Source organism: Schistocerca gregaria, chromosome 5, assembly GCF_023897955.1.
Source record: "Schistocerca gregaria isolate iqSchGreg1 chromosome 5, iqSchGreg1.2, whole genome shotgun sequence".
Lineage (NCBI taxonomy): Eukaryota > Metazoa > Arthropoda > Insecta > Orthoptera > Acrididae > Schistocerca > Schistocerca gregaria.
The window spans coordinates 601,919,612-601,943,679 of NC_064924.1; the positions used below are offsets into that span (position 1 = coordinate 601,919,612).

A 24,068-nucleotide genomic window follows, 5' to 3' on the forward strand; every position below is an offset into this window, starting at 1 on the left:
CGGGAAGTACTTGTGATATTGCAAGGCACTTTCACGTATCTCAAAGACTGGCCATTGAAGTACTGGGCAATGAAGAACTTCATCCATATTATTGTTGTTGTGGTCTTCAGTCCTGAGACTGGTTTGATGCAGCTCTCCATGCTACTCTATCCTGTGCAAGCTTCTTCATCTCCCAGTACCTACTGCAGCCTACATCCTTCTGAATCTGCTTAGTGTAGTCATCTCTTGGTCTCCCTCTACGATTTTTACCCTCCACGCTGCCCTCCAATACTAAATTGATGATCCCTTGATGCCTCAGAACATGTCCTAACAACCGATCTCTTCTTCTAGTCAAGTTGTGCCACAAGCTCCTCTTCTCCCCAATTCTATTCAGTACCTCCTCATTAGTTATGTGATCTACCTATCTAATCTTCAGCATTCTTCTGTAGCACCACATTTCAAAAGCTTCTATTCTCTTCTTGTCTAAGCTATTTATCGTCCACGTTTCACTTCCATACACGGCTACACTCCATACAATACTTTCAGAAACAACTTCCTGACATTTAAATCTATACTCTATGTTAACAAATTTTTCTGCTTCAGAAACGCTTTCCTTGCCATTGCCAGTCTACATTTTATATCCTCTCTCAGTTATTTTGCTCCCTAAATAGCAAAACTCCTTTACTACTTTAAGTGTCTCATTTCCTAATCTAATTCCCTCAGCATAACCCGATTAAATTCAACTACATTCCATTATCCTCGTTTTGCTTTTGTTGATGTTCATCTTATATCCTCCTTTCAAGACACTGTCCATTCCATTCAACTGCTCTTCCAAGTCCTTTGCTGTCTGACAGAATTACAATGTCATTGGCGAACCTCAAAGTTTTTATTTCTTCTCCATGGATTTTAATACCTACTGCGAACTTTTCTCTTGTTTCCTTTATTGCTTGCTCAATATACAGATTGAATAACATCGGGGATAGGCTACATCCCTGTCTCACTCCCTTCCCAACCACTGCTTCCCTTTCATACCCCTCGACTCTTATAACGGCCATCTGGTTTCTGTACAAATTGTAAATAGCCTTTCGCTCCATGTATTTTACCCCTGCCACCTTCAGAATTTGAAAGAGAGTATACCAATCTACATTGTCGAAAGCTTTCTCTAAGTCTACATACGCTAGAAACATAGGTTTGCCTTTCCTTAATCTTTCTTCTAAGATAAGTCGTAGGGTCAGTATTGCCTCACATGTTCCAGTATTTCTACGGAATCCAAACTGATCTTCCCCGAGGTCGGCTTCTACCAGTTTTTCCATTCGTCTGTAAAGAATTTGCATTAGTATTTTGCAGCTGTGACTTATTAAACTGAGAGTTCGGTAATTTTCCCCTCTCTCGACACCTGCTTTCTTTGGGACTGGGATTATTATATTCTTCTTGAAGTTTGAGGGTATTTCACCTGTCTCAAACATCTTGCTCACCAGATGGTAGAGTTTTGTCAGGACTGGCTCTCCCAAGGTTTTCAGTAGTTCTAATGGAATGTTGTCTGCTCTGAGGGCCTTGTTTAGACTCATCCATATTATTACACATTAACTCAACACAATTGGCCAAAAGGCTGCAGTCAATGATTACAGTTTTGTGAATGACCTTAGCACTAAGTGGAAGAAAAGGACATTTTATAAATAATATGATATGGACTGATGACTGTAGCTTCCTTCGGGAAGGTATTTTAAACCTCTACAACAGCCGTTATTGGTCAGAGCACAAACCACACATCACTCACGAATGTGGCTTTCAGACAAGCTTTGGCATAAATCTGTGAGAGGAGTGCTTTTGAAATCATGGCTATTGCCAGACCCCATATCGTACATTTATTTACAATACTTCGCTTGACGTATTAGAAAACCTGTCTTTTGGTGGCAGCTATAGTTTCAGCACGATACTGAACCACCACACCTTGGAATGAATGTGTGTACCTATTTAAATGAAGCATTTTCAGGGAAATGGATTGGTCTAGAGGTCCAATGTTCTGGCCTCCCCATACCACAGACCTTAACCCACTAGTGTTTTATTTGTGGGGACGCTTAAAAGAACATGTATATACTACTCCACCTGTGGATGTGCAGGGCCTAAAAGCTTACATACATGTTGCTTTGGCAATGGTGGGGGCAATTGGGCTGCCTAGGGCCCAGCAAAGTACAATACAGAGGATGACAAAGTGTTTCCGAATCTGAGGTGGTAACTTTGAACATCATCTCTAATGTGAATGTTGCTTTTAAGTCTACATGCCAGCTCTGTGAAGATAAGCCTGGACATCAAACATACAGCATGGAATAATTATGCGTAGCATCATGTGCAATCTAGTGTAGAATACCCCTTTGCGTCTTTCATACCTCATTGGCTACAGATAATGTTACTCTATCCACTATCATCTTCTATTGGCTTTTTTGGTTCACAGATGAAACAAGGTAGTTATTATCATCTGAGAGAAGTTCTTGTTATCTCTTAATGTTTAAATAAAGGTAACAGTAACAGAAAGAAATGCAGAAGATACTGCATTGTGGAGGTGTAAATTGGATGCAATTTGACAATACCAGAGAAGGGAAGTTGGTACTCACCATATAGTAGAGTTGCTGATTCGCGATAGGCACAACAAAAAGATTCACACAATTATAGCTTCGGCCATTAAGGCCTTTGTCAGCAGTAGACGCGCACGCGCACGCGCGCACGCGCACACGCGCGCACGCGCGCACGCGCGCACGCGCGCACGCGCGCACGCGCACACGCGCGCACGCACACGCACACACAATGTGAGTGTGTGTATGTGTGTCTACTGCTGACAAAGGTCTTAATAGCTGAAAACTATAATTGTGTGAATCTTTGACCTAAATACAAGCTGAAGGCTAAACAATATGTCATGATGAAACAGATCATTATTGAAGCAAAGTGAGGGTAACCAGATTTGTGCCCATTACAACAATTCCACAATTTTTCCTTCATAAGGGGGCGTGGGCGGGGTGAGAAGTACATAAAAGATGGTGTCTGTAGTCAAGCAACTAACAGTGCATTGACTGAAAGGACTGTCATTCAAAAGAAGGGAAAGCAGTCTAGGTTAAATATTCAGGTACAGTGAAGCACATGCCCACAACCCAACACAATGGAGATGCAGCAAGACAAGAAAAGAGAAAATTTGACGCTCAAAAGATAAAAACATTCCATTAATAAAATACAACTGAAAAACTATCAGTCAAAATCAATCATAGTTTCATTCCTTTACACAATGCTAAGATCATACAACAAATTGACAAGAAAGAGACAATTGACGGTGAAGAATGCTTGGATGGCACAAATGTAACAGGACTGGTCCAGCACACAGTTTTGTAACCCAGTTGCTTACGGTAAACACAGTGAGTACTCTGGCACATGATAAGAAATGTTAATACTTTATTAGTTATTACAAAAAATATTTATTCTCATTTCAACACATAATACCATATAAGTTACATTTTCTGAAAAGAACACTGCTGACATAAAAAAAATCACGCTACAAAATCCACACGTTTAAATAAAGGTTCTATTAGTGCGTTTTTTTCACCCTTGTCAACAACATTCTGAGCAAAATTCAAAGAATCACAGAGTTATATTTAGCTTCTTGAATTTACATGAATTTTAATACACTAATGAAATATTTACAATACAAACTTTTAACTCATCTCTTTTATCTTCACATATTGGCTTTATACAATTGTATAATTCCATTCACATGTAAACATTCATAAAATCTGGAAGATTTTTTTTTAAATTTCCTACTCTACAATAATAAACAAAAAAAACTAAAAATAATAAAAATCAATGACACAGTCATTGAGTTATGGACGGTATGTGAGAGACTAAGTTAGAGCTATATATGCTCTAAAAGCGAGAGGTTAAGAGGAACTACCAAGTCCTTACATTTGATTTAAATAATGCAAGAGAAATTTCTTCTGATTTGGTCCCTACATTACCTCCCGACTTGTACCACATTCAGTTATTTTAAAGCATCTGTTTTACACTGTTAATTGTTTTAAAGGAATAGATAATGTTTTCCCAATAAATATCAAATTATGTGCTAAAGTGTGTGAGTGTGTGTGTGTGTGTGTGTGTGTGTGTAGCAAGCATGAGCGCAAGAGAGGACAGAAAGACAGTGAAATAGAGACCAAGGGAGAGAAGATTGGGGGGGGGGGAGGTGATTTTGCAATTACATGATGGTATTAAAAGCAAATAAGTATCAAAACATGTTCTATAACCTAGACTTTTTGTCACATAACTTTCCCTAATATCAAAAATTTCTAATGTTCAATTAAATTTCTCATTTACAATTAAATTTCTCATTTACAATTAAATTTCTCATTTACAATTAAATTTCTCATTTACAATTAAATTTCTCATTTTCAGTTAAACTTCTCACTTCCATATGTGCACAGTGTAAGGGTTATTCCTTACACACTTTTATGATATCAGCTGGAATTCCATGATGGAAAACCCATTTAAATAAAGTTAAGGTAGGCATACTATTACATACGCATGAAATGTGGATAATTTTTTACATAAGAACAAAATTTGAAAGTCAGCTAATATTAAATGTTAATGTGTGTCTATGAACCACCCATTTTCAATCTGTAGGTCAGTGGCTGCCTGTCCTCATTAAGCCCACCTCTTCCAACCCTCACTTCTCTATTACGTGTCAACACATACATGAAATGTCATGTCTTTTCGGGCAGTCAAAAGTTTGTGTTAACTGTGCACTACATATTACAGTGGACATAGTACTGTCTATTTTCCGAAACTGAGACATATAATGCAGCTCCTACTTAAGCAACCTAAATTTGTATGTTCAGTGTGAAGTAGTTGTTTACAAATAAAAAGAATAAAATTAGTTGTTACAAGTTTCTGAAGCCACAGAAGCACACACACAAATGGCATACAAATGCACATGCCAATAAGTCTTAGCATACAATTCTCAGAAACACTGACACTAAGATATATGATAACCGTGATTAACATTTCATATTTCTGTGGTCTTCATTTCTTAGTTTCTTGAGACATCTATGTGAAATCACAAAATTTCTCTATCAAAAAAATAAAATTTCCACTGATGTGCCAACTGGTAATATACTATGAGATATAAAACAACTCTGTCACATACAACTTAGTATAGTTTCACTCTGCTGACAACACTGATTTTCTTCACATAAGTTATGCAATTAGTGTAGTATAAACATGGATAAATAGCTGAAAAAGCTTTTTAAGATGAATAAATGACTGCATAACTGAATCAAAGAGGTATTCTGGACGTTATTGCCATACGCCACTGGAGAGACCTTTAAATAATGTGCTGAACCTTAAATGTGATACCCAACTTGTACGTGATGAGAGCAAAGAGCATGAACACAGTGTACTCTTGCGTGTTCAAACCAAAAAAGTTAAATACAGTTAGTTTGTTACAAAAATTGTACCTCGCATCTTCACACTCATAACTCCCCCCCCCCCCCCCCTCTCTCTCTCTCTCTCTCTCTTCAATAATGTGCAGTGCACACACTTTTGTTTATAAATACACATGTACCATCAGCACAATTTATATCACAAACATCCACCAGTCATATCATGAAAGCTATTTTGAAGATAAATGTATTACAATTTGAAACTTAAATGTGTTACAGTTTTAAGTTCAAACCATGTATTTTTACATTTAACAGAAATTTATAGAAGGTTTTATCATCCATTTGTACCCACAATATCATAAATCAAATCTGGATCACAGGAGAAAATAAAATCCACGTTGGGCATTACAATGGTTCATTCATGAGAAAAATGAAGCCTCACGTAAGTGTATTCAATATGCTGCTTACACTGAAACTTCCTAATACTTTTAATTCTCCTGATGTCCAATCATGACTCCAAACAATCAATAGCTCTTTACATCAAAGCTACCATCACCACATAGTCTTATATGTGTACATCACCTGAGAAATACATCAGTTCAACAACTTTGGTCTCCAATACAAAATTCTCTCCTTTAGCTTGCTGCTCCTACACCCAATGGAAGATATCTGTTTAAAAAACTGTCATTGCTGTAGCACTGTGACACCTCACGATTCCTAAATGCAAACTTCAAATGTTTCTGCATCCTGCCAATTGTGTTTCTTTCTGCCTTTACAGGCTGTCTCTTTGTTACAGATGAGAAAAGGAATACACATGCCTCAGTAGAATTATGCTGCTTGTGAAAATGAGGACTGTAAATGACACTGATATAGTTGTCGCCAGATTGTAGATAGGGCAGTAAGGACATTGGCTGCTTCCACAAACTTCACAAATGTTTAGCAAATATGTCTGTAGTGAGTCAAATACTGTCTCATTGAAGCGTTCTGCAACAATAAAAGCACAAAGTGTTACATCCACATTTGTATTTACTACCAACACTATTGTAGGAAGCCAACACCATAAACAAAAATAAATCTTGTCTCTCACACAATTATCATATCTTACAAAATGATAAATGACTTGAGAGCTACTGTTGCACCTATGGTAGACTCAAAAGCTTAACTGAGGTGATCTTACCTGGAGCATAGTAGTCGTAAACCCTTATCGGAAGGTAACGAGACATATTTGCCACCGGATACCATCGTTCTATTGTGAAATTGATGCAAGTATCTGTGTGATCCAACTGAAATACAAATTTAATATGAGAGGAGAGAAAATAAAACAGTTAAATGGCAAAACAGAAAGTGTTAGAGTTACCAAACATATATCTTAACACTTTAATTGAAGATAAAAAATGCAACCAGTAAAACCAAAATTCATAAAGATGGGAAAGGAAAAGCCTTCTTTAAATTATCTGTGCAGCATCTCAGTACTCTTTTTGTATGGTCTGTATATCAATTTTTCAATTTGTTTGGATAAAACTGAACACTGCATTTTCATGTTACACTTTAATTCTATAATGAGCATAATGTTTAATAGTTTTCTAAGGAATAAACGTATGTTATTTCAGAACTAATTAGTAGACATCATTGATCATAACATAATATTCCGTTAGGATCAGAAACTAGTATTGAAACTGTTCTGAAATAAGTTAGTTTCAATTACCGACAATTTCACAGCCACTTTGATCTCTCTAAATAACATTATGTTATTCCATACAACTACCCCATTTGATTATTACTTGGAATCTTTTCCACACATGAAAACAGAAAGTAAACATCTAATGATTAATTTCTTCACATTTATTTCAATAATTTCCTGTGATATTTTCTTTAAAGTACAATATTAATAATCTTACTACTCAACCACATGGGAACTACAGTAAAGAGCTGTCAAGTCATCAATAATGTATTGCTCTTATACTTTCTACACATCAGGAGTACTGCAACAGACTATCTCATATCAGTACATTAATGGCACAAGATGCAGCCAACTTGTTTCTAGGACACAGACAACTTTATAATTAAGGTCAGCAACTGTAGCTACCTGTGATTTATTTACATTCAACACACTGTCACACCTCCACTAAGATATCATCTTTACAGTTTTCATGACACATTTCTTCTGCTTACTGGAAGTATTTGTAATCAAAATGAAGTCGGGCAAAATCAAAAAACAGAAAATCCACGGTAGAATGTAACAGTATTACGAGAAGGATAGTTTGCTACTCACCACATAGCAGGGATGCTGAGTCTCAGATAGGCACAACAAAAAGCTGTCAGAAAGTGAGCTTTCGGCCAGCAAGGCCTTCATCGGAAATAGACACACACACACACACAGACACACACACACACACACACACACACACACACACACACACAAATGCAACACACACACAAATGCAACTCACACACATATGACAACAGTCTCTGGCTGCTGAGGCAAGACTGAGTTTGTGTGGGAGTGTCTGTGTATGAAGTCTTTTTCCGACAAAGGCTTTGCTGGCCGAAAGCTCACTTTCTGACAATTTTTATGATGTGCATCTCTGCAACGCAGCATCTCCGGTATATGGTGAGTTGCAACTATCCTTTTCATAATACTGTTACAACATGAAGTCAGTTTATTTCATATTCTGATATGTTAGTAGTACCAGTTCCTTCCAAAACTATTTTTGCAACAGAAATCTTGGCTTGTTGTGCACTTCTGAACATTGTGTGCTCTATGGCTTTCTGAGGCAACCCTCAGTGTGAATGGTCTCTTCGAGCTGCCTCCGAGTGCCAGTGTGTGCTGCTACTCATAACTATGGTAAGTACAGCTTGGTTTTTTATTATGCGGTTTTCCACAGAAACGCCAGCTATAAACAGGCTTCGTACTGTGTGAAGCACATTTGATACAAACACAAAAATGCCCCCCACCCCCTTAAACATAGGTCTGCAGTTGAAGGAAACTTTTTAAACAACTTCATAACTGCCTGCAACTCTCACCTTCTTGGTTTATTCTCAGTACAATTGTACAGTTCAGGCCTTCCTACACTGTTTTGTATATAAATCCATGACCTGAGCCTGCACTTTTGAGAGCAAAATAGTTCATATATTTAAAATTTGGCAATATTTGCAATCATGGTTGATTCCATATTCATAATTGACATTTAATGTATTTCAAAATGGCTGATGGCTGAAACTGCACTAACCAAATCAGAATAAATCATGAAGTACAGTTATGGAATCATTTCAGAAATAGTGTAATTTGGAAGCTACCAAGCATGGAGGGATCTAAGAACTTGGTGGCAGCTAACACTACTGTAAATAAATTTCAACATACTGATGGCAAAATTAGTGAGACGACCATTTCTGATGCAAGATAGAGTATATAGGCATCTGTCATTATTAAAATTTACATAACAATTCTTATGAATTAATCATCCAATGTGGAGCTATCACAATTTTTATAAAGAAATCTAGTTAACAACTTATCCAATACCACACAACAGTCAATCAAACTGCATACAAAAATAAATAAATAAAATAAAACTATACTGGCTACTGTGGAGATATTGCTGAGAAAATTTTGTAAGGAAATAGTTTCCAGCAATTCTGTAACTGCACTCATATACCTTCACAGAGAAATAATGTCAATCAGACTTTAAACTGAGTTCCGTAGTTAATTCCTGTCATTCACAATACCTAAAAATCATTTTTGATACTTTTTTGTGGAGTAGGTTCATACTCCTAAAGCGGACACCTAAGACTGCTCCTGCAGGCATTGAACAAGGCTGCCAGAAGAGGTCTGAATAGTATCAGATGTCAAATGTCACAACAGGAAATTACTCAGGAGAGCCCCTTGCTATGCTACTATTTACTATACTAAGTAACATGCAGCTAAGCAGAGTTGATCACCTCCTACAACTATTAATTTGCTGAAAAATGTAACAATAGATAAAAAAACCACACACTGTGTGTCTATACGATCAAAACAGAGACGTTAAGCTTCCCACATTCTCACCAAAACAACCACAACTCCAGTTCATGCAGGATGAATGTGTATTTCATCACCGCAGTGTGTTACATAACACTAGTAATTTTAATATAGAAGTTTCACATCTGGACCCAGAAGCGATATAAGAAACCGAAGAAACACTGAAATAACTAATTTACACTGCAATAAAGGAAGCTCTTATACAGTATTACACATTGTCACCATAACATTGATTAAATGAAATTGTCACAGATAATGAGACAGGTGACAAGTCTCCATCACAAGTCGTCAAGTACTTATGTTCACCAGTGGGTCCTGAACTTCTGCCTGATAAATCTTTGTGTGTGCTATGACTTTGCAAACTTCCAGCCAACATTCATGCTGTCGTGTCACAACCAGACTTGCTGTTGCAAGCCTTAGCAAAAAATGCAGACACCATCGCCAACAGCTTAGAAATTTCCGCACAAGTAACAATACTCAACATGCAAATTAGCAACACACTGAAAACGATTACAAAGTAACAGCTAGAAAAAATGAAACAATGCTGCCCCACAAGACTTGACAGAGCAATTGTAGTGTCTATCTACAAAGGACCAGTAACACACTAACTGTAACAACACAATATGTGCTTGCTGTGGCCAACAATTCCACAATTCCTAACTACACTGAAAACAGTTTATGTTGCCACGTGGATTCTCAGCTTACAGTATAATCAGTGCAGACTTCCTATGTAACTTTCGACTCATGCCCAACCTGCTAAATCGTTGATTGGTACCAATACCCACAGAGAAGATACTAACTTCCACATCAGGTCAAATGTAGTACCTACAGCTTCTCACATGAAAGTGTCTGTTCCCTCTACCACATCATCTGCACGGGGGATATTATCATTCAATTTCATACCAGCAGTAACATAGCGCACACATTCACATCATGCAAAAACAACTCTGCGAGTCCTAACAATTCGTATACTGCAGGCAACACCACAACACTATGTGAGGAAGTACTTTTTGTAACCGGCTTGTGGACTTTCCACTACTCACTAAACACAGCAGTGACACCAGCAAGCACTTGCATGCGCGCGCGCGCCACACACACACACACACACTACTCCACATTACGTCCCCATAACACCGGGTCACCTCATCACTTCCCGTGCCTAAAGAGAGTGCCTAGCAGCGTAAATACAGTTTGACAAAGTTCTGAAAGTGAGTGTTGCAACCAGGTCTGATAGTCCTTGGACCCCTCCACTTGATATGACACATAAAAAGGATCACGGAGAGTATGTGGAGGCTAAAGGGAACCCCACATCCAAAGTGGATGATTTTACCAATACTATTTGCAACACCAAAATATTCAGTGTTGCAGACTGGACCAAGTCATTTTCCCAAATTCTCATGAGTCCAGCCCACATTAAATAAGCAGCAATGATTGCACCACTAGGATTGTTTCAGCACAGTTTTATGCTGTATGAACCCAGAAACACTACATGTTATACAGATGGCATTTCAGCATCCTCTACTTCAACAGAGCAGCATGTCAAACATCACTGTGCTGAGTTATTATTGATGCCACTTGCTCAAACTATGTGCTGCCCAGTAACCAATCACAGCACTATTCTCGCGCAAATACAGGGTGTGCATTAAGTCTGGGAACACTTTCAAAATGGTTCAAATAGCTCTGAGCACTATGGGACTTAACTTCTGAGGTCATCAGTCCCCTAGAACTTAGAACTGCTTAAACCTAACTAACCACAGGACATCACACACATCCATGCCCGAGGCAGGATTCAAATCTGCGACCACAGCGGTCGCGCGATTCCAGGCTGTAGTGCCTATAACCGCTCGGCCACCATGGCCAGCAAACACTTTAAATTATTTACTGCACGAGAGCCAAACATTGTGCAGATATCATACATATGTCATTTTGAAGAGAGCCCCATTTCATGTATACCGATACAGCGTAGTTTGGTAATTTGCTGATGTCAACGCTGGTCGCAAACATGGTGAGTTCAGGTGCGTAACAAGCTTTCTGTGTTTTCTAGATCAACAAAAACATGTGTGCTACAGCTGTTCAACGAAACTTTAGAACTCAGTACAGTAAGACGCCATCAACAAGGAAGGCCATTTACCACTGGCACAACAAATTTGTTATGATGGGTTGCTTGTGCCTGGCAAAGAGAAGCAGATGTCCCAGTGTGAGTGAAGTGAATGTGGAGTGCCTATGAGAGACATTAATAAGGAGTCCAAAGAAATCGTGTCGTGCATCCCGTGAACTCGAAATGGCACCAATGACAGTGTGCAAAGTCCTGGGACAGAAGTTGTCTATGAAACAAGTTAAATTGGTGATGACAAAGACAAGCGTTTTGAGATTTGTTCAAAGTTTGCAACAATGGAATGAGTATGGGGATGGCATTGTTGATCATATGGGAAAGTGAACAGGCAAAATTGTCAAATCTGGGGTATAAAGCATCCTCAAGACTGCATTGAATTTAAGTGTGATTCCCAAAAGGTAAATGTTTTTTGTGCCTTGTCATGTTGAAAACTGTACAGGCCATTCTTCTCTGCTGGGAGCACTGTCACTGGATATTCCTACTTGTCCATGTTGCAGCAATGGCTGATGCCTAAGATGCAATTGGACTCTCCATTCATCTTTCAGCAGGATGGGGCTCCACCCCAATTTCATCATGAAGTTCGTGGGTACCTGAACAAGGAACTGCTGCATCAATAGATAGGCTACAGAAGGCGACAGTTGTTTCATGAAATGGCCTCTCTGATCACCAGATCTCACTCAGTGGGACTTTTTTTTTCTGTGGGGACAGATTAAATATCTGGTGTATGTACCACCTCTACCATGTGATGTAGCAGACCTCCGGGAGAGAATATGGGAAGCGACTGCTGGGATGGGTATGACAAGAATTCAATTACCATATTGATGTCCGCTGGGTCACTCATGGTTCGCATATTGAATGTTTGTAAAAAAGCTTTTAGAGTTTCTGTTCAAAATGCAATATGTATGACATCTGTACAATGTTTAGTTCTTGTGCAATAAATAATTGAAAGTGTTCCTGGATTTTATGAACACCCTGTATACTACAGGCAATCATGAAGTCCTGGGGGCAAGACAGCTTACCACAACCTTAAGAAACATCTGTCACAGGTAACATTGTACGAACAACCAAGACTGAGCTCCCCTTTGGTGCTTATGATCAATGCGAGCCCAACAGCAGTAGATTCAGCTCTGCAACAAAAAATGTATCGCAAGTGACGGAAGCAGCACCAAAACTGGAGTGCTTTCGACCATGAATTGCTTGTTATTTACTTAGCCATCAAGCATTTCCAGCCCTATGTCAAAGGGAGACATTTCACAATTTTTACAGATCACTTCCTGCTACCAGAAACCTTTTATCAAGACACAGACCTCAGCTCACCGTGACGTGCAGGCATGTCATGTATGTGTATATCACACAATTCCCACATGACGAGTTTCACATAGCGAGGAAAGACTGACCATCTTGGAACTGTAGCAGTTTAAACTCAATTCATTGGACAGAGATGGAACCTAAATGACAGTGAGATTCTCTCTTACGCCATCTTATACAGGAACAGTGAACAGAGTTGCAGCTCTGATGTGTGTCAGCTCCAAATTTGTCAGACGGAATTTGGTGTGATGCAGTAAATGGGAGGCAGTGACCCTACATACCAGGACATCACCACCATTGGTTTTCAATGCACTGCATAACGTGGCTCACCCAGGAATCTGAGCCACAGCAGACAAGTTAGTCTCCAATCATGGTGTGTGTGTGTGTCCCAGAGCATAAAAAGACTGTTGCACACTGGCACGTGCACACCTGTTACGTCATCGTAATAAGATCGGCAACCACATTTCGTGCCTCTCTCTCACTTTACAATGCCATCAGCATGATTTTACCATGTGTGTGCACAGTGACGGCCCATTGCCATAATCTTTGGGACATCATTATTCACTCATGATCATCAATCGTTTCACCAGGTGACGAGATGTTGCCACAATCCAGGATGTTTCTGCAAATATGGTTGTGAGCATTGGTGATCATGTGGTTCTTCATGTTTGGCTTTTCTGAAAACTTTTCCTACTGTGTGGCTGCAACCACACGCACGCTACAGGCTATCACCCTGCCAGTCAAAGGGATGGTGTAAGTGGTTCCACCACAAGCTCAAAACTGCTCTAATGTGTAAGCCCTCATTGTGATCGAAAGCACACTCATATTGAGAATGATAGTGAAAGAAGAAGCACAATGCTCCCTGCATCATTAGTCTATGGTGAGCAGCTGCGGCTTCCAGGAGAATAATCACACCAGTTGTTCCAGAGGTATGTACACAGTTCATACAACAACTCGGAATGAGGGAACACTGAGTCTACCAACCCTGTCAAACATGAAGACTAGCAGGTGTTTGTGCACAGGAATGATGCAGTACATCCACAGCTCATTTAACCTTACTTTGGATCCTGAAGGAAAGTCTCCAGATGAAGCCACAATGCCCAAACTGGCGTGTACACCTAGGAGGGTGCACTCCTTGGTCAGCCCTCGTCACTGCACTCCAACATAGAGGACACCAAAGCAACACTCGCAGAACAGGAACACCAAAGCCTGCACCACCCGACTTCACAAGAACTGGGAGACAGGTCAAGTGCAAGTCCCCATGACCCAGTGTCAAAAACAAAAAAGGGTGGGAGGAAGGGGGAGCTGATTTGGTGGACTCGATTGATTTACTTCACCACAATGATTGATCGAAGTTACCACTGATTATAAATGACTCATTGCTTGGTTGGCATGGTTATTATTCTCTTTACAATTGTGTTTCATGCAAGAGTGAATAAATATCAGTCATCAAACCAAACAGCTATTTATGTCGAAACTATCTATCATACAAAGTTTCCATAAGTATCTTCTTGGCAGTTGGATTGTAATTTATATTAGATTCATTCACTGAGTCACATTCAGATGCAGATGGAACACTATTTAAGGTAGCAGTCCATTCTACCAGTAACACCTTGATGATTCTATACAAATGTTCCAATAACCTAAAGTCTTTCATTAAGTATCAACTGCACCATCTGTAAGGGACTCCATAGAAACATCACCCCTAGCTCAGTATGTTGAACCACCACCTCTTAATTTATAATATTCGTTACAATCTGCATCCAAGCACCCCCTTTTTCTAGTTGCAGAAAGAGGAGTAAAATCTACGTGGTATCTTTATCATATTTTGGTGATCCTACACATTGGGACACATCTTTGCCTCATATCTAAATGCTGGGGAGCATCATGGGGCTATCATTGGAAGTGTGAGATGTCAATTTTGCTCCACAAATAGATCTGCTATGTAAACAACGTGGTCCTACTTTTAGTGTCAAAACTAGGCAACAGTATGCAAATGAAAACAATCTGGCCTTGATATGGTCTTCAGTGAAAAGACTGAACTAATATTGCTGTGCATGCTAGTTTGTGCAAGCCTCCGCATCTCTACTGCAGTCTACATCAACTTGAACCTGTTTACGTTATATAAGCCTCGGTATCCCTCAACAATCCCCCTCTCAACTTCCTCCCATTACCAAAAGGACCATTACTTGATGTCTGAGGATGTGACCTACTAACTGATCCCTTCTTTTAGTCAAGTAGTGCCATAAATTTCTTCTTTCCCCCAATCTGATTCAGTACCTCCCCATTACTTATTTGTTCTACCCAACTACCCTTCATCATTCTTCTGCAGCACCTCAGTCCGAAAGCTTCTATTACCTTCTTCTTTGAACTACGTATCATCCACGTTTCATCTCCGTACAAGACCTCGCTGTATAAATAAATACCTTCACAAACAGATTTCTCAACGTTTAAATTTATATTCTACAAGTGACACACCCCGGCTCTGCACAGGTAGCAAGCACAAAGAATCTACGGTCGGACAACTTATCTGGTACAGCACTAATTTGTTTATGGGACACTGCATAAAGTTATGATAAAAATGAAGAGAACAATGTTGGTAACTGAATGCCATCACTTTCATACAAATTTAAAAACTGAAGCACCACATGCCACTTGCAGGAATACTGCAATGCCTGAAGACATTGGCAGTCTTAAAGGCATCAGCAGTCTGCCCATCCACAACCCGCTAATGATGTGAGCTGCCCCACAATGGCTGCTTCGTGCTTGACACTGGCAGTAACAGCTGGTCATTAGCTGGCCAGTCACTGCTGGACCTGCTCCTGCCGCTGCATGCACTGCTGTAACTTGCAGCTCCCATCACTGCCACAAGATGTGACTTCAAATGTCAATTGAATATGGACCAGAAAACATTCGTGCCTCCTGAGAACTTTCCGACTCCAATGTAAGTCTGCTGTGAATATCAAAATCCCTGTAGTACTTCATGAGAGTAGCCCAAACATTCCAACAAGAGTGAGCAGGTAACTCCCAATTTATATGTAGGGGCAAGTATAAATGATTCATTCATTTTCAACGATCCATCTGTCCCATAGTATCATGTTGCAAATATGACAAATGCATGAACAGAACCAAATAGCAACAAAGGAAGAAACATTTTCACATGTTGGAATATGTAAGATTTTTGTTCATTACAACAGTGCAACATGTATTCAGAAGGAATTACGGAAAAGAACCACCATATAAATAGAGCTCAGTACATTGTTATAGACAATTTACGAACATTCATCTCTGCCAACAGGAAAGTACCAGTTGATCCATTGTCAAATGTGCCAGATACAACCATAGAGACGGTGAGGGAAAGTTTCAGATGCAAGCCAAAAAAATCAACAGTCCACACAAGCCATAAAAATGGAATGCCGCAGCAAACTGTGTGGAAGATTTTGGAGTGGCAGTTACCGCCTCACTGGAGCATCAATGTTGGTCATTACATAAATAACAAACTTACACATTGCTGGATCAAGCATAATGGCGGTGACTATACTGTTCTATTCCCTTCGCCCCTCATCCCTCCATCACGTCCACCTGACCTAACACCTTGTGACTTTTTCCTTCGTATGGAACGACCTTGATTACCACTTGGATGCGTGACCAAAGGAGCACTCATAGAATATTTGGAGAGTGCAAAATGTAAACATGGGAATTCATAGTCCTATTCATGTATCAATCTTTGTTGTGCACAAAATCGTTTGAAGAATATGTTGTTGTTATGGTCTTCAGTCCTGAGACTGGCTTGATGCAGCTCTCCATGCTACTCTATCTGGTGCAAGCTTCTTCATCTCCCAGTACCTACTGCAATCTACATCATTCTGAATCTGCTTAGTGTAGTCATCTCTTGGTCTCCCTCTACAATTTTTACCCTCCACGCTGCCCTCCAATACTAAATTGGTGATCCCTTGATGCCTCAGAACATGTCCTACCAACCGATCCCTTCTTCTGGTCAAGTTGTGCCACAAACTTCTCTTCTCCCCAATCCTATTCAATACTTCCTCATTAGTTATGTGATCTACCCATCTAATCTTCAGCATTCTTCTGTAGCACCATATTTCGAAAGCTTCTATTCTCTTCTTGTCCAAACTATTTATCGTCCATGTTTCACTTCCATACATGGCTGCACTCCATACAAATACTTTCAGAAGTGACTTCCTGACACTTAAATCTATACTTGATGTTAACAAATTTCTCTTCTTCAGAAACGCTTTCCTTGCCATTGCCAGTCTACATTTTATATCCCCTCTACTTCGACCATCATCAGTTATTTTGCTCCCCAAATAGCGAAACTCCTTTACTACTTTGTCTCATTTCCTAATCTAATTCCCTCAGCATCACCCGACTTTATTTGACAACATTCCATTAGCCTCGTTTAGCTTTTGTTGATGTTCATCTTATATCCTCCTTTCAAGACACTATCCATTCTGTTCAACTGCTCTTCCAAGTCCTTTGCTGCCTCTGACAGAATTACAATGTCATCGGCGAACCTCAACATTTTTATTTCTTCTCCATGGATTTTAATACCTACTCCGAATTTTTCCTTTGTTTCCTTCACTGCTTGCTCAATATACAGATTGAATAACATCGGGGAGAGACTGCAACCCTGTCTCACTCCCTTCCCAACCACTGCTTCCCTGTCATGTCCCTCGACTCTTATAACTGCTGTCTGGTTTCTGTACAAATTGTAAATAGCCTTTCGCTCCCTGTATTTTACCCCTGCTACCTTCAGAATTTGAAAGAGAGTATTCCAGTCAACATTGTCAAAAGCTTTCTCTAAGTCTACAAATGCTAGAAACGTAGGTTTGCCCTTCCTTAATCTAGCTTCTAAGATAAGTCGTAGGGACAGTATTGCCTCACGTGTTCCAACATTTCTACGGAATCCAAACTGATCTTCCCTGAGGTCGGCTTCTACTAGTTTTTCCATTCGTCTGTAAGGAATTCGTGTTAGTATTTTGCAGCCTTGGCTTATTAAACTGATAGTTCGGTAATTTTCACATCTGTCAACACCTGCTTTCTTTGGGATTGGAATTATTATATTCTTCTTGAAGTCTGAGGGTATTTCGCCTGTTTCATACATCTTGCTCACCAGATGGCAGAGTTTTGTAAGGACTGGCTCTCCCAAGGCCGTCAGTAGTTCCAATGGAGTGTTGTCTACTCCGGGGGCCTTGTTTCAACTCAGGTCTTTCAGTGCTCTGTCAAACTCTTCACGCAGTATCATATCTCCCATTTCATCTTCATCTACATCCTCCTCCATTTCCATAATACTGACCTCAAGTACATCACCCTTGTGTAGACTCTCTATATACTCCTTCCACCTTTCTGCTTTCCCTTCTTTGCTTAGAACTGGGTTTCCATCTGAGCTCTTGATGTTCATACAAGTGGTTCTCTTATCTCCAAAGGTCTCTTTAATTTTCCTTTTTCTTCTACTGTACTTCTTTCCCCCATTCCTGTCAATTGCTCCCTTTGCTCTCCCTGAAACTCTCTACAACCTCTGGTTCTGTAAGTTTATCCAGATCCCATCTCCTTCAATTCCCACCTTTTTGCAGTTTCTTCAGTTTTAATCTACAGGTCATAACCTATAGATTGTGGTCAGAGTCCACATCTGCCCCTGGAAATGTCTTTCAATGTAAAACCTGGTTCCTAAATCTTTGTCTTGCCATTATATAATCTATCTGATACCTTTTAGTATCTCCAGTGTTCTTCCATGTATACAACCTTCTTTCGTGATTCTTAAACCAAGTGTTAGCTATGATTAAGTTGTGCTCCGTGCAAAATTCTACCAGGCGGCTTCCTCTTTCATTTCTTAACCCCAATCCATATTCACCTACTACATTTCCTTCTCTCCCTTTTCCTACTACCGAATTCCAGACACCCATGACTATTAAATTTTCGTCACCATTCACTATCTGAATAATTTCTTTTATTTCATCATACATTTCTTCAATTTCTTCGTCATCTGCAGAGCTAGTTGGCATATAAATTTGTACTACTGTAGTAGGTGTGGGCTTCGTATCATCTTGGCCACAATAATGCGTTCACTATGCTGTTTGTAGTAGCTTCTTTTCTTCAAGGCTGATATAAAAATGGAGGATAACATTAGTTTTTTAATTATTGTACAATTTATTTGGTCTAGCCGTGCAGGTGATGGGGAAAATTATGAAAGTTTTTCTGCTTGCCACTGCTGGACCACAACACTCTTAAAAAGTGCTAGTGTATAGGTTGAAAGTAGGTACAAGCGACATTTGGAAACTAAGGTTACAAGGCCCATTGCTCCACCAGAGGACCGAGTTTTTCACAGTTAGTACCACTGTTGTGTATGGTGTCACACACTGAAATGAATGAGTGGTAACAGCCATTAGTAGTGTTCCAACTCTTGTTACGGTGACAGCTAAGGATAAGCACTCTTATTTCATTTCCCGCCAAGTGTGAAAGTGCCAAATGTGCACTGAGATACAGCATCTGAATGCCAAGAGCATGAGCACCAGCTTGATTTGTTGCAAAATCGTGTCAGTCCTGGAAACATGTGACAAGATTGGTAAAGAATTTCACTTCTGGAAGAACGGAAATTCATGAAGAAGAGAAAAGTGGATGCCTGTCTGTGGTCACAGATGAACTGGTGCAAAAGCTTGAGAGCATATTCCTTCTGATCGCCATGTGACCATTGATGACCTGGACAAACATTGTACTGACGTTTCTCGAAACACTGTTCATAAAATTGTGAGTGATTGACTGGAATATTGCAATCTGTGTGTGCGATGGATTCTGAAGATGCTTACTGTAGAACACAACACCAACAGTCAAAACTACATGAACGTTTCCTTATCATTTTGTGGTGACAAAAATATTTTACTTGACTCCATTGTGATGGCAGATGAAATGTGGGTTTAGCGCCATGCCCCAGAGAACAAGCGACAATTAATGCAGTGGCGACACACACATTCTCCTTCAATCAACTCTGTGTGACACTTTGAGGCACTCAAGGAACTCTGCAAGGCCACGTAAAACAAATGTCATGGAATGCTGATAAAGGGAGTCCACATCCTTCATGACAATGCTAGGCTGCACTCCACCCAAGCAACACAGGAGTTGTTGACCTCATTTCGTAAGAATCTTTTAACCCAACCCAATCACAGTCCAGATCTCACACCCAGTGTCTGTCGTTTATTTCCTAAACTGAAGGAATATGTGGGTGGAAAGCATTTTCAGGAAATGAGGAAGTGAAAACTGAAGTGGAGAAACAGTTCAAGGAGTTGAAATTGCAAATGAAATCCAGACCATTAGATGCTTACAGGCATTGATAAGTATCAATGGGGACAGTTGAAAATGTGTGCCCCGACCAGGACTTGAACCCGGGATCACCTACTTATATGGCAACAGTATCTGACTGAGCCTACGAGGTCGCAGAGGATATTGCAACTGAGGGACTTATCTCTGGCACATGAGACCCATATTTCCAACTTACTGTCCACAAACCACATTCGTAGTATCCCTGCCCGCTATACTCATTACTCACAACAGTCAATCTACCAATTCAAGTAAGAGTTTGAGCAATGTGAGGGCATCCATACTGAAGAAGATCACTGACCAGTAAGCCTTATCTATATGGGGATGGTATCTGTTTTTTCGGACAAATCCAAAAAAACAGATACCATCTTCATATAGTTTAAGGAATTGGTGGGAGACATCTAAAATGCAGGTATTTAAAAAACTTGTCTCTCGGTTGACAAAATCCATTGGAGTAAATGGATATAATGTGGAAAAATTATGTAATACCTATTCTACCATTCCTACATGTATCACTGAAATACATGCATTTGTGTTTGTAGCTCAAGTGATTGAGGCTCTTTTACAAATACAAAAGAGGCCTCTGTTTTTGTGACTACATTTATACTGTAGACTAGCTAGCATATGTGGATACTATCTGCTAAATGTGTTGCAAATAGAATTTGTGGTAGTTTTACTGCACGAACAGCAAAAATGGTAGTAAGCACTAAACTGTTTTTCTTTCATCATAATGTGCAGGGGTGCTAGTTAGAAAAAGTTTTGTAAATGCTTGAAATTATGTGTGAAATTTGTTGTATGTCACTAAGTGCTCTCATTCTCAAATACTGGATGAATAAAATCTGGGTTCTCACATGTTGTGGTCTATATTTATTTTTCACTGGCATCCTCACCTCTTTCATAAGTAGGTGGTTCCTGACCCCCACAGGGATGCTTTCCAGACGGTAAGTGATATGTGTACCAAGTTTGGTTGAAATCAGTCCAGTGGTTTCAGAGGAGATGTGTAACATCCATACATACTTTTTTTATAATATGTATATGAATATCTTTTTTTCTGCGATCTAATTTAGATTACATGTAGCCTTTATGGCGCTCCAGGCTACAATGAAGTTACCAGGGAAAACCCCATTAAAATCTGTTTTGTAGCTTTGGAGATTAATGTGCTCAAAGACAAACAGATAGATATGATGGTTTTACTGATTTATTATTAGTGTAGATAACTCTGATTTTGAAAAAACAAATACGTTCAAAGAAAGTGAGCATCCATCTGCACATTTATATGTTAATACTTTTTACTGCCTGTGATAAGCCTGATGTTCCTCATATAATAGTGTATGATTACCTAAAAAATAAAGGCAACGCTTTGTCTCATGTTTTCAAAGGTCTAATTTCTGTGCAAAAAACTCTGTGGCAGACTCCTCAAACACTGAAAAAATGTGAAAGAAAACCGTTTCTCCATGTTCCACCTTATTCTTCCATTCTAAGACTTCAAATTGCCTTATTTCCAGTTTCCTGTCAAGATATGATATTTCCCTATAAATGAAAGTTGTGTTTCAAAATTACTGTAAGCAAGAAATATGGTATGAAAAAAGTACTTCAACTGCTATATGCAATTCTTCCCCAGTGAAAGCATTTTACACAATTATGAGCAAAAGATCCGAGACCTATTAGATCCGACGACGTACCGAAAACTAAGCGCAGATCCGACACAGAATATCACACGGAATACTAATTGATTAATCAAGGTGTCTTCTCCGGCGGACATACAGAGAAACCTGTGCAACACAAGCCCTACCACCTCAGCTGTATGGATTACCCAAGATCCATAAGAACAACATTCCACTGAGACCGATCGTTACCGCTCCTGGATCAAAAATGGCTCTGAGCACTATGGGACTTAACATCTATGATCATCAGTTCCCTAGAACTTAGAACTACTTAAACCTAACTAACCTAAGGACAGCACACAACAGCCAGTCATCACAAGGCAGAGAAAATCCTTGACCCCGCCGGGAATCGAACCCGGGAACCCGGGCGCGGGAAGCGAGAGCACTACCGCACGACCACGAGCTCCTGGATCACCGACATATAAACTGGCAAAACACTTGGCCCCTCTGCTCCAGCCACACGTGGGGAAGACGGACACATACATGAAGGACTCAGGACATTTCATTGAGAAGCTGAAGAAACAAACTTGCACCAAACGACATCTTAGTCAGCTTTGATGTTGTTTCGTTATTTATGAAAGTGCCACTCAGTGACGCTCTGGAGCACATCAGTTCCATTTTCCCGCAGGACATCAGGAAGCTCTTCCATGCATGTCTCACCACGAACTATTTCACGTGGAATGGAGATTTCTACGAACAGCTGGAAAGCGTTGCCATGGATAGTCCTCTCAGTCCAGTGGTGGCCAACTTCTTCGTGGAACAATTTGAAGCACAGGCACTGGACTCGGCGACTTGCAAACCTAAGGTGTGGTACAAGTACGTCAAAGGTACTTTCGTGTTGTGGAGCCATCGTGAAGAACAGCTCGGTGACTTCCTAAGACACTTGAACAGCCTCAATGCGAACATAACATTTACCATGGAAGTAGAGAAGGACAAGAAACTGCCATTTCTAGATGTGCTGGTCACAAGGGACGGCGAAAACCAGGGACACAGCGTGTATCGAAAACCGACACACACGGATCAATACCTGCACAAACTGTCAAACCACCACCCGAGCCAGAAAAGAGGCACGATTAGTACGCTCGTAACGAGAGCAGGACGAATATGTGAGGCGCAACACCTCAAACGAGAAATGCAACACCTGGAAATTGTCCTGAGGAGCAATGGGTAGTCCAAAAATTATATTAGAAGTGTAACAGAGCCAAACACACGGCGAAGTAAGGAACCAGAAAAAGAAATGTCGGGTACGGCCCTTTCTGCCATACATTCCCAGAGGGACGGACAGAATCGGCCATATATTGCGCAAACATGGCGTAAAGACAATTTTCAAAGTGACAAGGAAGATCAAAGAGTGTCTTAGATCGGCGAAGGAGAAAAGGGACCCACTTGCAATGCCGGGAATATACCGTATACAATGCACATGCGGAAAAGTTTATGTCGGAATAACTGGACGATCCATCAACACCAGGATCAAAGAGCATAAGCGACATTGCAGGTTGGGGCAGGTGGAGAAATCGGCCGTGGCAGAGCACGCACAGTTGAACAAGAAAGAGGAAAGCCTTAAGGTCAACGGATCCTGGCTTCCCGTACTGCAGCGAATGACTGTTGCAGGTAGCAAGAGGAGAACCGCACCGGAAATGATCACAGAGAAGCCCTCAGACGTTGGCACGGCAGGTACATATAGTCTGCGCCCGCGAGCTCGGCTGCAGTTCACCACCGGCAATGGAGGGTGAAGCTTTGACAATGCCAGCCACTCGTGCTGGCGAAACGTCAGAAAAATCATTAGGTGAACGTTGGCCGAAGAACCCGAGACAGAAGCCAATAGGCAGTTTGTCATTTTACACAATGTTAGAGAATATCATAAAAGAGAGATCACTGCAATTTCAAATCTATTATTACAACAGAACTTTTTTTTAAGTTTCTGTTGTCAGTACCTAATCAAGTTTTGTTTTTTTGGTTTAAGAACCTCATAAAATTTTCAAGGCATTGTTCAAAATGTGTAGATGTACACCAAATTCATTCCCAGCTGGAGTCCAGTTTTGCGTACAAACACAAATATTTCTCTGAAGGTCACACAGATCTCAAATGTCATCTTTAGTTAAACTTTTCTGGTGCATAAGAAATATGTTATGGAATGTTGTATCAATACTTCACATTAAAATGATGATGTGTTGGAAATCTTTTATTTGTGTGTGTGTGTGTGTGTACTCCTTACCAATCTGAAAAGACTGCTAAAGAACCAA

At 40.0% G+C, this 24,068-nt stretch overlaps 1 protein-coding gene across 3 annotated transcripts in view; it reads right to left on the bottom strand.

Annotated features, from left to right (window-relative positions):
* Positions 1 to 3,397: 3,397 nt before the first annotated feature.
* LOC126272023 (CD109 antigen) overlaps positions 3,398 to 24,068 on the bottom strand; it is a 740,173-nt gene continuing 719,502 nt past the window's right edge. For all 3 annotated transcript variants that reach the window (XM_049974517.1, XM_049974519.1, XM_049974520.1), the window contains 2 exons: positions 6,571 to 6,676; positions 3,398 to 6,377 (listed from right to left, as the gene is read on the bottom strand). In XM_049974517.1, coding sequence (XP_049830474.1) covers positions 6,184 to 6,377; positions 6,571 to 6,676 — 300 coding nt within the window. In that variant the 3' untranslated portion in view covers positions 3,398 to 6,183. The remainder of the gene's footprint in view (positions 6,378 to 6,570; positions 6,677 to 24,068) is intronic.